This window comes from Balaenoptera physalus (assembly GCF_965194825.1).
Source record: "Balaenoptera physalus genome assembly, chromosome: 11".
NCBI classification, from domain to species: Eukaryota; Metazoa; Chordata; class Mammalia; order Artiodactyla; family Balaenopteridae; genus Balaenoptera; species Balaenoptera physalus.
In genome coordinates this window covers 26,703,455-26,721,053 of record NC_138896.1, presented here as the reverse complement: position 1 = coordinate 26,721,053, position 17,599 = coordinate 26,703,455, and the positions used below count along the sequence as shown (strand labels likewise).

Genomic DNA, 17,599 nt, shown 5'->3' with positions numbered 1-17,599 from the left:
TTACAGTAGATTTGAATATTGTTATCCAAGCAGGAATAAATATATATATTTTCATTATAGGAATACTCGCTTTGTATTTTTAAAGGAGCGTTCCTTCCTTTGAGTATCAAACAGCTGTTCTTTTTTGGTTCCATAATACCAGGACAAAACTGCAGCCACATTTTACACTAGCAGGTAGAGCCCATGCACACTGTAGATAACATTATTCAGCGTCATTTATTTAACATCTTTTTACCCCAGGAAAGCAATAACAGAAATCAGAAAACCTCATACAGGTTATATAACAGAATCTCATCCTCCCTCATGAATATTCACATTTCCAGGACCAAATAAGAACATGTACTCAGACCAGCCCCCTCTGAAGGAAAGGCAGGCAAGACTGAAATTCCACGTGGGCACCAGAGTCTCATTTCACTCCTGCACATGGTGCCTTCTTCCAGAGAGCTGTCAGTTCATTTGCTTGAGGAGCTGGAAGGTAATTTCCACCTTTTTTGTTTGTTTGTTTGTTTGTTTGTTAGGGGTGGGTAAGCACTGAAGGAGAATTAAGAAAGGGACAGTTTTGGCCTACTCATTTTGAAAATTCTACCAGGGATCTTCCTGGGATTTTTTCTTAAAGTAGTCCCACTGCTGGCACGACTTCTAAAATAAGTTTTCCAAAACCGCCCATTTTATAAGTGAAGCAACTGCAATGTGAAATATGTCTTCCTCAAATCATATAACCATTGAAATAATTATGTAGTCACTCAAATAAGTTTTCCTATGACAGACGTTATTACTCCCTCCTCTATTCTCCAAAGCATTTTGCATATAGTTTTATTATTTCATTGCTACCTCATTGTATTTATAGTTCAATTTTTATATGCCTAACTCTCTTTATTGGAATGAAAACTCTTAGTTGCAATGTGTTGGTTATTATTTTACCCCATGAAACTTCTAATAAACTAACATTCAGAGGATGCATCCCATTTGGCAGAAGCATTTTATGTGCTTCGTATCATTTAATCCCCACAGCAACTCAATGAAATAAGCACTATTATTATCTCCATTTTACTGATGAGACTTGACGAGGTGAAGACACTTGTGCAGGGATGCACAGTCACTTAGTGGCAGAGGTGGGATTCACATCAGATCTGTTTGACTCCAGGATTGAAGTTCTTTATTACAACATACTGGATTATAGCAGAATATCATATTTATGGTATTGCCTTTCTTTTCTTAATGAATGGCCAAGCCTGTGGGAAAACTTTGGCTCATGTGTTTGGGGCTTTTAAGAATGTCCAAATTGGGACTCCCCTGGTGGTGCAGTGGTTAAGAATCCACCTGCCAATGCAGGGGACACATGTTCGAGCCCTAGTCCGGGAAGATCCTGCATGCCGCAGAGCGACTAAGCCCGTGTGCCACAACTACTGAGCCTGCGCCCTACATCCCGTGAGCCAGAACTACTGAAGCCTGCGCACCTAGAGCCTGTGCTCCGCAACAAGAGAAGCCACTGCATTGAGAAGCCTGTGCACCGCAACGAAGAGTAACCCCCGCTCGCCACAACTAGAGAAAGCCTGTGTGCAGCAATGAAGACCCAGCACAGCCAAAAATAATAAATAAATAAATAAATAAATAAATAAAAGCAGTCAGTGATGATCTAAACAAACTTAAAAATAAGAGTTGAAACAGTACTAATGCATTTGATACAATATTTATAAAATAAAAAAAAGGAATGTCCAGATTATCAGGAATCCAGGAGTGCAGTAGCTGGGTGATTCTGTCTCAGGATCTCTACAAGGCTGCGATCAAGGTATTAGCCAGGAGGCAGTCATCTTGAGGCTCAGTTGGGGAAATGCCACTTTCAAGCCCATTCACACAGCTGTTGATAGGGCACAGAAGATCCACTTCCAAGTTCACTCACTTGGTTGTTAACAGGCCTCACGTCCTTGCTACACTGACTTCTCCATGAGGTTGCTTGCTTCCCCCATAATGAAAGACTTGATGGAGAAAGGATGTGATGAGGAACCTACAAGATGGAGATTGTAAACTAATCTCGGGTGACGTCTCATTGCTTCTCATGTATTCTGTTCAGTAAAAGTGAGTAACTCACTCCAGCCCACACTCAAGAGGATGGGGATTCTGCCAGGGCATGAATATCAATGGAGCAGGAATCATCGGGGACCATCTTAGAGGCTCCCCCTACAAGGAGAAAACTGAAGCATGAAGAGGGAAGTAACTTGTGGCTAAATCACACATTAGGTGCATCTGACTCCAGTGTCTCAGCTCTTGGCAACTACATTTTACTGTTACCATAAATACGTTGTATGCTAGGAAACTCGATAACCTACTTGCTAGAGAAATACAAAAAATACTATTAACAGGCTCCTTTAAAGACTTCTTTTATGAGGTTAAGCATGTATCCTAATGCCTGCTTTTAATTATTCAGTTAAGTATCAATACATATATTGTGACAGAAATAGCACGTTTGTCAAAATTAAATGTAATTCCTTTAGAAAGTTTCAGCTTACTATTCAGCAATCGGATTATGTTCAGGTAGTAGCTTTGGTCAGCTTCCGTGATGAGAAGCCCATCTGATACAATTTAGTTAAGAGGACTTGGACAAATGTTAATTAACAAGTATCGCATCCCTGTGTCCCCAGAGCCCTACTGTACGAGGGAGATGATGCTTTTTCAAGGGGACATTGAAAGGCACATCTGTAATTTCTCCGACATGTAACGGATCTTTGCATATATGTAGCAGTTAAGAAAGCTCAAGTAATTTTAGGATCGTTTCACGTTTTCAGGACAGCATTCATATTTATTTCCTAGGTGTCTCTCCTGCTCTGTGGGGTACTATGAGAGGCTCAGTGGAAAAAGAAAGTGTTGTGGAATACGTTTCGTGAATAAATAAGTTTGTGAAATGCAGAGTGATCAGTCTGTGTTGGACGTAGTCATAAGCTGACAAAAATCAGAGAAGGGATTTGTGGTATTGTAGTTGTGACCCCACAAACCCTCTCAAATGAGTTGCTGCCTCCCAGGGAAGTGGGCGAGAGGTGGACAGGATTTCTGTAGGCTCTGCTGTAAGGAGGTGAACCTGCCTTGTTCCCTCTTATCTTACTGTCCTTTCAGTGGGGTTCCCACCAAGCAAACCATCCCCTCATCCCAAAGGAAAGCAATTCCATCTCTTTCTCTGTTTTTCTCCCTTGACACCGGCAGCCAGGATTTGGCAGGCTGTGTTCTGCCACCTTGGCCTCAGTGGCAATGGCAGACTTGAAATGGTCAAAATCATATGTGGCTTTTTCATCAGTTTCAAAGAGAGATGCTCATGGACCACTGAGAGGAAAAAAATGATGAATAATAACAAAATATTACAAGGTGCAACAGATGTTACGCAGATGTATAAAATGCTTACAAAGTGCAAAAAATGAATGATTTCACAGAATATGCTGAGTATTTTCTCTTTGTGCCCTTCAGATCTTCATCCTTCTCCCCGTACTCTGTGCACTTGGAAGCTGAAGCTGACTTCTATGGAATCACTGCAGGCTTCTCTTGCACCCTGGCTTCCTCTTGGGTTTGGTCAATTGGAGGCACCAGCAGAGTGCAGAGTGACAGAGGTCAAGGTATTTATTCCCCTGGTTCCTGCCCTGTTGGGACACAGTTTGCTTTTGGCTGCATGTCTCACCAGCTTTTGGAAAACTTATAGTTCTTTCCTACAGCTAAGCTCTCATTGAATCTAGTACTGGCTCCACCTCTTGCCCTGGAGGGTTTCGCAAGGTTGCTAGCCTTCATGGACTTCACCGTTCCTTGCTAGTTGCTCTTAGCTCTGCCTGCGCCATTATTACACTCTCCTTCATTTCCCCTTCTGAGTATGTCATCCCCTTCCTCCTGGGTCCCCGACTCTAAACTGACTAAATAAAAGTATGAATCAGTGTGAAAAAGGACAGTGACGACAGTAACTAATCTAGTTTAGAAAGACATCTGGGCAGAGAGGGCTGTATGTTCTCAAAGTCATTTCTGAGAGGAGTTTTGAATCTTTTCAAGATAAACCGAATACATGCACTAGTCATGTGACATTTATCAAATATCACATTGCATTATTGGCTTCCTTTTCATGTGTTTATGGGTGTCTCACCAAGAGGGAGAGGGACAATTAAAAGCAAAATGAACCAAAGCAACTGTATATATCTCCTACTGGTAGGGCTGCCAGATTTAACAAAAACAAAACGAAACAAAAAACAGGATTCCCAGCTAAATTTGAATTTCAAATGAACAATGAAGAATTTTTTAGTATGTCTCATCGAAATAATTTGATGTGAACATACGTATACTGTATTTTATCTGGAAACTCTTCCTACAGGGCCTTTTACATAGTGTGCTTTTGATACATGCTTCTTGATCAATAGATTTAGATGTTACAGAAAACAGAAGTCCTCCAAAATAATCAGGCACTGGCCAAGGATTGCTATAGGCAGAATGTGTCAGAAATCATCAAGCTTTCCTGAGGCCACACACTCCGTCTCTACGGGCTCCCTTGGTCGTAACATCCTTCTTATCACCATGTATTATTTCTTATTTCCTCTGGGCTCCGTATCTTCTTAGGGAGGCTGGGGAGAAGGGTAAAGAATGTAAGGTTTGGATAATTCTACCCGTGGGTAGCAGGGAGACTTTGGACAAGTCAGCTGAGCCCCACATGCCTCAGTTTCCCTAACTGTAAAATGGCAGTGAATAATGACTTATTCCTGTGAGGGTTGACTAGGGTTAGAGCTGGAGCATGACCAGCTTAGTGCACTGACCTGAACATAACAGACACTAAAATAGCATAACTATCATTATACAAGTTGATGGGTGAGACACAGAATTGACTTCTTGGTAACACAATGTGACTATTCATGGGACAGAGGAAAAAGTCTTACAAATTTAGGCTATTGCTGGGAATATCAAATGCTATAATAAATCCCAGAAAAAAATTTTTGTAATAGTGTCCTTTCAGGGGGCATAGAGATAACAACAGGCCAGTAGCTTGCTTTTACAGATAATGCTATCTCTTAACTGAGGAACCACCTTTGAAGTAGAGAAATTATGTAAAGAAATAAAACTTGGACCTTTTGATGACCCTTTAAATTTTATGATTGTATCATTACAAACATTTATTGTAAAATTTTAACCAATTCTGATAGCATCAGCTATGAAAGAAGCATTTTAAAACATGAATTCAGGTCTTGTACCTTAGCTAAGAGAGCAGTTAATTTTTATGAACATGATATTGCTTCGAGCTTTCTTTTAAGCATGATGTCTTTAAGTATATCCTATAAGAGAGCCTCCTCAAACATGTACATTTCCAAAATCTATTTTACCTGCAAATCTTGCCAAATATCTATCACTTCTGCTCTATTTTTTGTTCTCAGAAAGGTATTTGGCTCCACCTCAAAATTTGAAAATCATTAAAGAAAAATAGTAAGTGATTACAATAATTCTTTAAGCTTTCAATTAATGTGTGGTTCAATTTGACAGAATGAGATGGAGGAATTTCATTTTATAGATTTGCTTGTTGGGGAGAAGCTAATGTACAGATGGTAAAAGATGGTTTAAAAGGATTAAAGAAAATAAGAACCCTTTGAGGATGTAGTTCATACCTTTATGTATAAAAAGTTTCTAGTTTCTACTATATTTTAAAAGAGTTTGCCTTCTGTGGAGAAGCACCAAACACATGGCCTAATTCTATAAATGACTTATAGGAAAAACTCCATAGATGGGGAATCAGCACGCCAGGGTGAGTTTTGGTTCATATCTGTAACCAAACATTTTAGGTCTCAGTTTCTTCATCTATAAAATAAGAGATGCTGGACTGGATCTTTTCTCCGAGCTGTTTCTTGATATTACGATTCTCTACAATATATTTTGCCCAGTGTAGACAAATGATTACTTCAAAGCCTGAATTAAGTGCAGTTAAAAGTCCTGAGAACTAGACTAGTTGCCAAGAGATAGCAAAATCTGAGAAAGCCCATCCTAATCAGAGGTGTCGCCTTGGTCCTCTTGGGTCACCTTAACTCCTCTGCAGTGTTGCTTCATGCCATGGGGTCCAGGTCTTCCTGTTTCTGTGATACATGTTCTATTAAAATGCTGTCTAGGGACTCAGACCTGGATAGTTTCAGTGTTATTTAGGCTGGAGAGGGAGGCCCAGAAAGAAGCCAGTGAGGGATCTATCTTAATGAAGTCAATCGCATGGTTTTCTGTGAGGCTGAGCAAAGGCAAGCTGGTAAAACACTGGTTTTGCACTGCTGTCTCCATCTTTCATTTCCATATAAATTCAATAACAGTCTCGAAGCACCAGCAGAAACAGTGCACTGAACAAAATCCTTTCAAAGAGCTCATTTCTTGAAGAATTTCATGAAGCAGCAGCAGCTATTTAAAGCGACATATATGTCATTTTCCATGAGAGGATTGAACCGAAGAAATATGCTTTTTCGTTGGTGTTATCTTCCTAAATTCTAGATATCTTTATAGATGTGCTATAGCTGGAGCCCAAATATTTGTATTCCAAATTAGCTTTTAAAAGATTCCATCCTTTTTATCCCCAACCAAGAGTTCAATAAAAACAGTTTGGACTAGCTAGCATGATTTTATGGTTCATATCACCAGAGACCAAATATAAAACTTGAGAAATACGTTTTGCAAGAGAATTATATCTCTTTCCACATATTACCATTTTAAAAGCCTAGCACTTCAATATTTTTCCTCAGTCATCATGGTGGCAAATTGCTACATGAATAACTGTCCAACTAAAATTAATGATCACTAGCAGAGAGAACGCAAATAGTCAATTTGGAATATATCAGCACGTCTCTTTCTCTTTGGTGCCATAGAACGAGAACAACAATTAAAAGAACAACAACAACACCTGGTTCCCATTTAAAAAAAGAAAAATTGAACTGTATATTTGTAATGCTGACCTCCCGAGACAGAAAGGTGAATAAGAGGTTGTGTGTTTGTGAGTGATGCAAACAATTTTCAGAGCAATGCAGTGTTTGTTAATAAGGGCAAATTGTATTTTAACCTCTTCTTAGGCTGGGCTTGGAAGTTTTGAAGTGCCATTTGTCATATCCTGATATGACAGATATGGAAAGCATCAGGGCTTGGGGCCCATGCACAGGCCCAAGGACACAAGGATTCTCAGTTCCAATCCTGTCTCTATTCACGGTAGCCAACAGTAAGTAGTTCAAGGAACATGTTAGGATGCTTCGGGCTCTCAGTGCCTATCTCAGTTGGCTTAAAATTATCCCAGAAGATCTGTAAAATAAAGATGGATGAACACTCAGAAATAACATTCTGAGAAGTGCCGTTAGAATAGCAACACCATTTCTTCTCTTTGAAGGAATCTATCATTTAAAAAAAATACATATTCCCTGGATAACAGTTATGTGTCATGTATTACCAGTGAGAACTTTGAAACTAAACTATCAGTTATCCTACTTTGTAACACCTGCCTAATTGTCAGGTGTGCTCAACGACCTTGTGAAGCAGCACCTTTGTCCATCTTCTGTCGTCAGTGTCAACCCCCTGGGGACAGAAGCATCATATTCAATTTCCTTCATTACCAGATAAGTAGATAGCAAATGCTAAAAAGGTTGGCTGACTGACATATGTTGGCCACTGAGAAAATTAAAATTAAAAGGTGGAGTTATTGTTTAATGGGTTCAGAGCTTCAGTTTTGCAAGATAAAAAAGTTCTGGAGATGGATGGTGGTGATAATTGTACAACAATGTGAATGCACTTAATGCCTCAGAACTTAACAGTGGTTAAAATGGCAAATTTTATGTTATGTATATTTTAACGCAAAAATGATGGAGTTATTAAAGGGGAGGGAAAATAGTGAAAGGGAAACTCAGGCTTATTTTCATGTTTCAGTTCACATTTGTTGATTCTTTTCTCTTTTCCCACTTTTTCTCTGCTAACATCAGAGTAACTGATCACTGAGCAATGGGTCTGTTAAGATCTGTCATATATAGCCTGAAAATGTTTCCTTTCAAGTGTTCTTGATTGAATTGGAAGTTTCTTATTTTCTTATCTGATTTGATACAGTCAAAGAAGAAGAGAGAGAGAAGGAGAGAGATAAAGGGAGAGAGAGAGAAAGAGAGGGAGAAAAAAAACAGAAAATGACCAAGATTTTATTAATTGGAGGATAACCACATCTAAGCCAGGGCATGTACCACTGATGGAGATGCCCGACTTTCTGATCCAGTATCTGTACCACTACTGAGACCAACTTCACCTTTCTACAGTTACTCTGGGGTCATGCCTAGTTCTTAGTATCCTTTTTCAGATGTTGAGGCAGAAGCCAAGAAGTTCTGAATTCGCAAGAGAACTGTGACCCAAAAATGGGGGGGCAGAACCAATGAAATTTAGAAATAGATATTTTAGATCCAAAAAAAGGAAAGGAGAAAAAAAAACCCCTGTAATATCTCCAGTGATGAATCTTTGTGATATGATTAATCTGTTATATTTTAACTGTTCTGGAAAAACTATTCTAAGCATGTAAACATTTTCCTGTGTGTGATTTAAAGCAATAGCTATATATATTTAATTTGCATAAGTGGATGTATCATATAGATATATAAATAGATACATAGATGTATAGATGTATCCATATACTGCACAGAACAGTAGATTAATATTCACACATTTTCCTCCAAATTTCTTTGGTATTCTTAAGATATACATTTTTCACGTGTTAAGATATAAAATATGATTTTATGAATTTTTGAAACTATTAGAATGAAATGAGAAAGCAATAACAAGTCAAAGATGTTGGCTTATAATGAACAAAGCAAAGCTGGTTTGGAATAGTTTGAAGTTTTACATAAAAGTTGAATGTTGTGATTAATTCCCTTTGTTTCTTTTGTGAAAAATGCAACTAAATGAATTTCCTCCAATAATAATCCTTCAAATACATGAACTAAACTTGATAGCCTATTATTTGGTGTTCAAGTAGGTGGAATGCCTGAAGTGTGTTCTCGTATAAACCAGCTAGTAAATGCAAATTTAGGTAAGATTTTTGAGAATACACATTTCTTACTGATTTCTTATACAGTATAAAAGATAGAGTATTCTGTAAAATAAAAGGACTGGCTAGAAACTGAGCATTCTTCTTTGAAAGCAGTTTTTGACCTGAATGTGTCCTGTGGCAGGTGACAGGTATCATGATATCCTGACCTATTTGACTTATTTAATCAAAAGTTTAGTGCAGAATAGAGCATATATACTATTCCCTGGATACAAGAACAGACACAGTGAGCTCATTTCATAACCACTTGCTCATCAGTGCCCTTCTGAAGGCTAAAATACAGAGGTGACTCATCACCTGAAGTCTGTACTGAAGCCACTACAGCAAGTAATGGATATCACAGTTCAGGCCCCAGGCATCACCTCCTCCTGGACAGAAGGCGCTGGAGACTGCCTTAGAACTCACTGTTCTTATGCTGTATTAAATATGGTTAGGAACTTTATAGCAAAGAAGATACAGTCTGTTTGCAGGACATATATTAAGTTAACCTTAAAAATGCATTCCAATATACATCAGGTGCAAACTAATACTGTTTGATTCCTCTTACATGAGGTACCTAGAATAGTCAAATTCATAGAGTCAGAATTTGGTAGATGCCAGGGGCCGGGGAGTTGGGGTGGGGTGGGCAGGGGGAACGGGGAGTTAGTGTTTAATGGAGACAGAGTTTCAGTTTAGGAAGGTGAAAAATTCGGGAGATGGATGATGGTGAGAGTTGTACAGCACTGCGAATGTTCTTAGTGCCCCTGAACAGTACAGCTAAATATGGTTCAAATAGTATGTTTTATATTATGTGACTTTTACCACAATAAAAAAAAAACATTAAAAAAAGAAGAGTATGGGGCCAGTCATTTCCCATACGTCCTCCACTTGACTTCATTAGTTTGATAATATCAGTGTCAAGGTTTTGTTTTTCAGAATAAACGAAACAAGGTAAACATCATCTTTTAGATATTTTATTTCTGTGTCATGTTAAATATGTCGTGTCTCTGAATCTCAGATTCTTCACCCCTGTAATGAAGGACTTCAAGCAGATAAACCCTAAAAAGCCCTTTTAACCATAAAAATTGTGGATTCCGAGGCATAATGGCTGTTGGACATAGACATTCACTTAGAGTTCTTTCCCTGAAGCTCCACACAATGAAGCTCAGCTGTGTGTGTGTGTGTGTGTACTCGTCCATACTTGTGTTTGATGGGCATGGGAACATGGGGACATTTTCCTGGCTAGTCACCTTCTTCAGCAGATGGTGTGGGAAGCCAGACCCTCACTTAAGGAGGAAGATCCTCCCTGGTGTAATTCATGTCTGGTTTTATCTTCCTTCTTCCAGAGCCACCCGTCACCCCAGGAAGAGAAGGTACATGGACACCCTCATTGTCTCTAAACAGCAGAAGTTACTGCCTGGCAGGAGGTAGGTGCCTGTAAGTTCTGCCGGGCAGTGCAGTACTGGAATGCGTGGCTTTTTGTCAATGCTAATTGGCCATGATGGTGATAATTGCGGATGACTTGCAGCCTGAGGAGGGCCAGGAAAGGTGTGAGTTCTACATGATGGTGCATAATTGAATATTGCTCCTCTCTGTTTCACAGCCTTGTGAACACCAGGTCTGGCAGGTTTGAGTCAAGGCCTGTAAGTTGTTTTGCCAGTTTCCTTCACTACAAGTGGCCCATGCTGGGCTGACCTGTGCCTTCGCTCGTCCCTCTGGCACCTGCCCATGTGCAGGGGATGCTTCCACATGGCACATCTGTTGTAGCCTCACAGGTTTCTTCTTCTGCTTCAGATCTGTGTGTGATGAAGAGTCCTTTTGTGCAGAAATCATCCAGCCTCAACCACACAGTTCAGCAGTTTTGCTGAAAGGAGAACAGTCTTGGCTGCACTTGGTGAATCAGAATGACATTAGTAAGCTTGCTTTGTTTCTGCTTTGCAGAAAGAGTAATCACAGCAACTACCCTTAGCTTGTGCTATGGCCATATATTAGACAACACCTTCTTTGTAAGACCTCTGTGAAGAAAGATTGTGTGAGTCTTACCTACAGTAACAAAAAACCTTTACATTTTCTATGTAGTCACCTATTGCAATTAAAGCAAGGAGAAGGTTTTTCTTAAATATTTATTTATTTTTTGATTTGGCTGTGCCGGGTCTTAACTGCGGCATGAGAGATCTAGTTCCCTGACCAGGGATCAAACCTGGGCCCCCTGCATTGGTAGCTCGGAGTCTTAACCGCTGGATGACCAGGGAAGTCCTAAGGCGAAGGTTTCTGATGAAAAGACAAAACTTGTTTGGTTGCTCAGTTCTTTCAGCTTCTTTTATTCAGGTTCTTTATCTTCTATTTGTCTGAGTTTGCCAATTGCTATTTGGCATATGAACAGTGGGACTAATAACCTTTTCTCAGTAGAACCTACTCTGATTTTCACTGTACTGTGGGTGAGTCAACACTTTGCAGTGTTTGTTGGCTCTGATAAGAAGCCCTAAGCCTGGAGCTGGAGGGAATTCCAGTGCATCCTTTGAACTTCCTTTGTCCCCTGTGATTGTGCTATAGCAACTGCATACTTTGGGGCTCTTTATTTGTATTTCTGACTCAGACTGACAGGCTGAATGCTTCTTGAAGATAGAGACCACAAATCACTTTTGTTTTGTATTCCCCTTACCTGTCTTTGTGCTTGTTTGAGAAGGTGGATGTATAAGTGCATTAATTGATGAATGAATGAATGACTAAGAAATTTAGGCCTAATATTTGATGTTGATGTTGTTTATAAATGATGTTTTAGGTAGATAGTCTAATAATCTGAAGGAGTTTCCTTCATACATCTTCAGACGCTAAATAAAAGTGCTTGTGATAAGTTTTAACTTTCCTGCAACTCCAAGTTCTTCCCTCCATCACACCTGCACTACCTTTATTTGCCTCTCTGCCAGGCCTGGAGTTCATGGATGGCCATACTCTCATGGCCACCATAAAATCCCTGACATCTCCAATAGCTCCAACCAATTTTTATCTTCCCTTCCTTGAAATTCTCTCCTTTCTCTTCTAAGTTACACCTCTGACCTTCTTCTCCTCACTGCTTCTTTCGAAAGACTGTTCTTTCACCTCCCCAAATATTGGTTTTTCTAAATATTCAGTCTCTGTCTCTTTTCTCTCATTTTTTTCCCTCTCTTTTTGGGGCATCATCTATCATTCATCATCTCTAATCACACTTGTGTCTGTTGCCCTGCCTTCTTTTTTATGATCCAGGTCCACATTTTTATTTGTTTGTTCCACAGTCCTAGTTAGGTGTCCTACCAGCTCTCCAAACTAAACATTTCTTCAATTGAACCAATTTTCAGAGACCAGTTCCTTCTCGCTTTCTTAGTTCTGTTGAGGGCACTTCTTTTCTCCTCATCCTCTGGCTGGAGGTCTTGGTATCACTTTTGATTCTTGTGCTCTCATTCCTCTGTTACCAGTGGGAAAGTCCTACAGATTCTGTTCCGTACCTATGTATGTCCAGTTTGTTCTCCCCACTTCATAATATATTTACCTCACAACTTCTTATCTTTCAAGATTCAATTTAACTAGTCTCCCTAACACAGTGTTTCCATGTAATAGATGCTCAATAAATTGGCCAGTGAATGAATGAATGATATGACATGATTCTTCTCCTAAAGGAAATTCTGCTATTTTTACAAAAAGATTGTAATATTTTTAAATTTAAGATCAGGGATTATGTTTTGGAAATATTTTACTTCCTGTATTGCCTGTGATAATGTCTTGTGCATATTGGAACTTAACCATTCTTGACTGAATTTGATACCTTACTTTTTTTTTTTTTTTTAATGCTTAAAACCTGTGAAGCTACTACTCTGCTGAATTAGTATGTAAAGTTGGAGTTCATTTGGGCAAAATCCAAGTTTGTACAAATAAGGATAATGAAGACCAGGGAATTGATCTTAAGCCAACTCATAACCTCATAATGTTTATTTCATTATTTTTCTTTTTTTGATGTTCATTACATCAGTCACATCTTTTATCACTTGTTTAATTAGAGAATGGGCCTGGGAATAGGCAGAGAACTTTGTGACTCTCATACCCATAATTGGAGCTATAAATTGAAAAGACTTTCCTATTTGAGGAATTGACTCAATTCCAAATGAGCAGGAACACAGAATTGGAAATAGTACTACCTCAGGAGTTAGGAGACTAGAGTTGTTTTAGTTCTGCTACTATCTAGTCTTGTGAGTACAGAAAATAAAGTCATCTCTCTGTGCCTAAAATGAGTGGGTTTGGGCTGGTGAATGTTCTCTAAGATTCTTTCCAGGAAAAAACAAAAAACACCTCTGTGACAGTCTACTGTGAAGTAGGTACTATATATCTCTTAAACAGAAACAAAATCAAGCCTGTAAAAATTTAAATGATTTGAATTTTTAAAAATTAGTAATTTGCAGATAATATGTAAATTGTGATAGAAAAAAATCATGGAAGTCTGAATAAGGCCAGATACCAGAGTTCTGAGAATAAGTAGCTATATCCTTGGGAATCATAAGTCCCCCAAGATGTGGTGTTACCAGCTCTAGTGCAGAAGCCCTTCTGGGAAACTGACCAACAGGTTTGGTGAGATTCAGTAATTTTCAGCAGTTGCCTAATATTTGTCTTTTATTCCATGTCAACATTTCTAGTAGGAGCTTCTCCTCTGTCTGGCACAGAGAAAGTACCCAATAAATATGTGTGGAATGAATGAATTTTAAAAATGTTCTTTGTGTTCCAAGTTCCTTTTCCATGACACCATGATTAGGCATCTGGCATATAATAGGTAAAAGCCCGTCGAAGGCATCCTCTCTTCAGCATGGTAAGGCTAGTAAGATCAGGGACTTTGGAGTTGGACTTACTTGGGTTTAAAGCTATGGACTTGCAAAGGGTATGTTCCTTAATCTCTCTAAGACTCCATTTCATCATATGTAAAGTGGGAGAAATAATACAAAATTAATTTCGTACTTCAAAGGACTATATGTAGTGAGAACTATATGAGAACATATAAAAACAGTGAAGTATAGTGTATGACCCAGAAATTAAGCTCAATACATTTTAATTCTGTTTTCTTTCCTTTTTTGCTTCACTTTCGTTTGTAGCCACATCTTCTCTATTATTACAGCCATGCAAAACAAAACAAGATGAAGTAATAATAATCGCATCAAAGCCCACAGTAGAATTAGAAAACTCTGTGTGCATATGTGTGAGTCACCCTGTGTGTTCCGTTGGCCAGATAAGATCTGGTTATGTTATACATGATTATATATACATGACATTTTCTTAGACTTTTAAACTCTTAGGAATTAAAAGCATATCTTTATTTTGTGAGATTTTTATAGTCTATATACATGTGCTTGAAGGTGAGTCATTAGAATTGGATATTAATGATGTAAGTTATTTTAACAGTGTAAAATATGATGACATCACTGAAATCCATGCAGGGGAAATGGTTTTTGTTTTACAATTTAATCTATCTCTTCTAAGAGCTGTTCATTGATCAAATTACTTTCATAAAGTGCATGGTAGAGGGTGAGGGTGAGGGTGTGGATGGGGCTGGGTGTTAACAGGGAGGAAATAAAATGGCCTAAGTATTTACAAATGAGATTTCTCTAGATAAGTAAATGTTACCAGTCAATGTAGATTAAAAAAATAGATAAAATAAAAAAATAATCGAAGCTAATGATTCTCACCTGCTCTCTCATTCTTGGTGTACATGGAGCAGAATCACTTGGATGGTAGGATAGGCAGGGCTGGTCTTTGTAAACTATATTTGACCCACAGGAGATTCCACTGTCTCCACTGATTATGAGCCCTTGGCAGTCATTATTACTGGTGGGAATATGATGGGAAAGAACAATGCTTGAAAATATCTATGTCTGTTGTTTTCACGGCCTATGAATATACAAACCGTGAGTTTTCAATCAGACCATTTGGTCAGTATCAAAAGTTCAGATACAACATCATCTCTCTTCACTCTTGTCTCTTCTTTTACTGACTTGGCCATCAGTCTCATGCCTTAGGTTACTGTGTCTAGTCCCAGCTAGGAATTGTAATGGTGCTAATTCCTGGGAATTTGAATTGGGGGTGAAGGAAGGGAGAAGTAAGTATAGACAACTATCCATTATGAACAAAAAGACTGTGATTTCTCATAATTTATTTGTCTCTAACCCTGTAATGGAATCTGTGAAACATAGTTTGAATTGGACAGGGCTGCACAGCAGGATTCAAACCACTGAAGTTTGTTTGAGAAGTTCTAGTCAATGTCAGCCCTCTTTACTATTGTTATTTTGGGCAGGAACCTTCACAAGGCCCTTTGGATGAAGGACATGGTACTTTGAGGAAAAGCAGAAAGGTTGGAATAGATTTTATTGAATCCCTGAGTTGAAGAGTTCTGTAGCTGAGGTTCCCATCAGTCGGCCGGTGGAGGCTGGTCTGTTTTCATTGGTTTTTACTTGTTTGCTGCAAAATCAGAAGAATACAGATAACATTACAGTTTTCCTTAAGGCTAAAATATTTTAATTCAAATTGCCATCCTTTATTCTGAAATTTTAAAACTTTTTATTGGGAAAGAATTATTTTTCTTATGAAATAATGGTAAAATGAATGCGAGCCTTTAAAAATGTTATTAATGTCATGAATTGGCAAAATACTATTTCAGTCTTCTCCCCCAATTAATAAAATTATGATCTGTGAAAAAAAAACTGGGAAAACTTTGCTCTGTCATCTATTCTAAAGATATTTTAAAATGTGGCGGAACAACCCTTCCTTTTTTCCCCCCAAATGACATCTTACTTGGAAATTTACAGGCAAAGTGGAATTCTCTGAATAAAGTGGAGGTGGGGGCATGGCCTCCTTGCCTTCCGCTCAGCTTCTGAGATAACCCTTCCATAGAATCTTTGGGTTCCCTAAAACATAGTTTTATGTACTTGTGTATGCATGTATTCAATTTATTTCTTTCAGCTTTATTGAGGTATAATTGATATATCAAATTGTAAGATATATATTTAAAGTGTGCATCCTGGTGATTCGATATACATATACATTGTGAAAGCATTCCCCCCTTCTCGTTAATTAACACATCCATCCCCTCCCATATTTATCCTTTTTTTATATAAGAACATTTAAGTTCTACTCTCAGCTAATTTCAATTTTACACTACAGTGTTATCAACTATAATTACCATGGCTTACATTATATTCTCAGACCTTATTCATCTTTTAGCTGAATGTTTGCACCCCTTAGTTTTAGAAAGAGTAGTTTAGACCAGTGTTTCTCTCAACCTTGGCTTTATTTGACATTTTAGGCTGGAAAGTCTTTGTTGTGGGGTGTCCTGTGCATCGTAGGTTGTTTAGCCGCATCCCATGTCTTCACCTACTAGAAGCTGATAGCGTCCACCTCCTCCAGCTTTTTGGATGGAGACCAAAAATGTCTCCAGACATTGCTAAATGTCCCCTGAGGGGCACGATCATCTCTGGTTAAGAGCCAACGGTTTAGACAGCAGAAGGACCCACCCAGCAGAGATGTGAAGAGATGAGCTAAGAAGTATTAAGTGATGGTTTTTATTTCTTTGGTTTTTGTTCTTTTAAATCTGAAATCCTACTGCCTTTCCTATATTCTAACTATGCTTTGGCCTCCACGCATCAGGAAAATGGAAGTCATAGCTGAAATGCAAAAAGAAACAAAATGAGATAATGCTGAGCTTCTGATCTCCTGAGGACTAGACCTTAGATTAAGCAAGAACTCTGGAAGAATACTTAGCTATCCTGTTTTACCTGGCACAGGGAATGAATACAAAAACGTCTGGGCTGGAATAGACAGGCTAGAAATTTTGGAAAGGGAGTAAGAGTATTAGGTGAAGTGTGAAAATTCTGTGTGTATGGTGAGGGGGGAGGACAGACTTTTTTAAAACTTGAAGATCTGAGATTAAAGGCACTGTTCCTCTCCCTGTGGGTGAAGCCAAAAAAAGCAGAGAATTGTACTGTGCCACCATGGCTAGATGCCCAAGAGTAGAAATGGCAGTGTGGTCTGTCTAGGTGTGAGAAGACCAAAGAAAAACTGTTAAGTTTCCTGAAGCCACAGAGGGGGATGGGAGAATATGCAGAGGTTCTTGTGCCTCACTCCCCGCCCCTTGCCAAGTGTAAAGGAAGATTAGTTAAGAAAGATATCCATGGGCACACAGGGGTTTTATCCACATTGGAGGATGGGGAGAACAACCCTCTAGGGACTGGATAAGCCCCCAGTTATGTCTCAACTTGTGGGCGCAGAGATGGGGATTTTGTCTGAGGACCAGACAGGATACAGTGTATCTGAGATGATTCCATCACAGGAGAGATACTGGTCAAGATTGAGAAGTAGATCCATCCACCTCTCTGCACCAGTGCCTCAGTCCCTTTGTGTCAACCCCAGAGAGGAGGAGAGGGGTGATGGGTCAATCTTGAATTTCACTGAATTTAAACCTGAAATGTCTAAGGAAAATCATGATCATGAAAGCAACCGAATTTACCTCAATTTGATTAGATTACATTTTCTGCACTTTGCTGAATAGAGCTTGAGATAGAAATCTATTCC

At 38.9% G+C, this 17,599-nt stretch overlaps 1 protein-coding gene across 2 annotated transcripts in view; it reads left to right on the top strand.

Moving 5' to 3' along the window:
- LOC309637314 (uncharacterized protein) overlaps nucleotides 1–17,599 on the top strand; it is a 537,821-nt gene that overhangs the window by 178,088 nt on the left and 342,134 nt on the right. For both annotated transcript variants that reach the window (XM_082411732.1, XM_082411731.1), the window contains 2 exons: nucleotides 3,454–3,599; nucleotides 10,366–10,446. In XM_082411732.1, coding sequence (XP_082267858.1) covers nucleotides 3,454–3,599; nucleotides 10,366–10,446 — 227 coding nt within the window. The remainder of the gene's footprint in view (nucleotides 1–3,453; nucleotides 3,600–10,365; nucleotides 10,447–17,599) is intronic.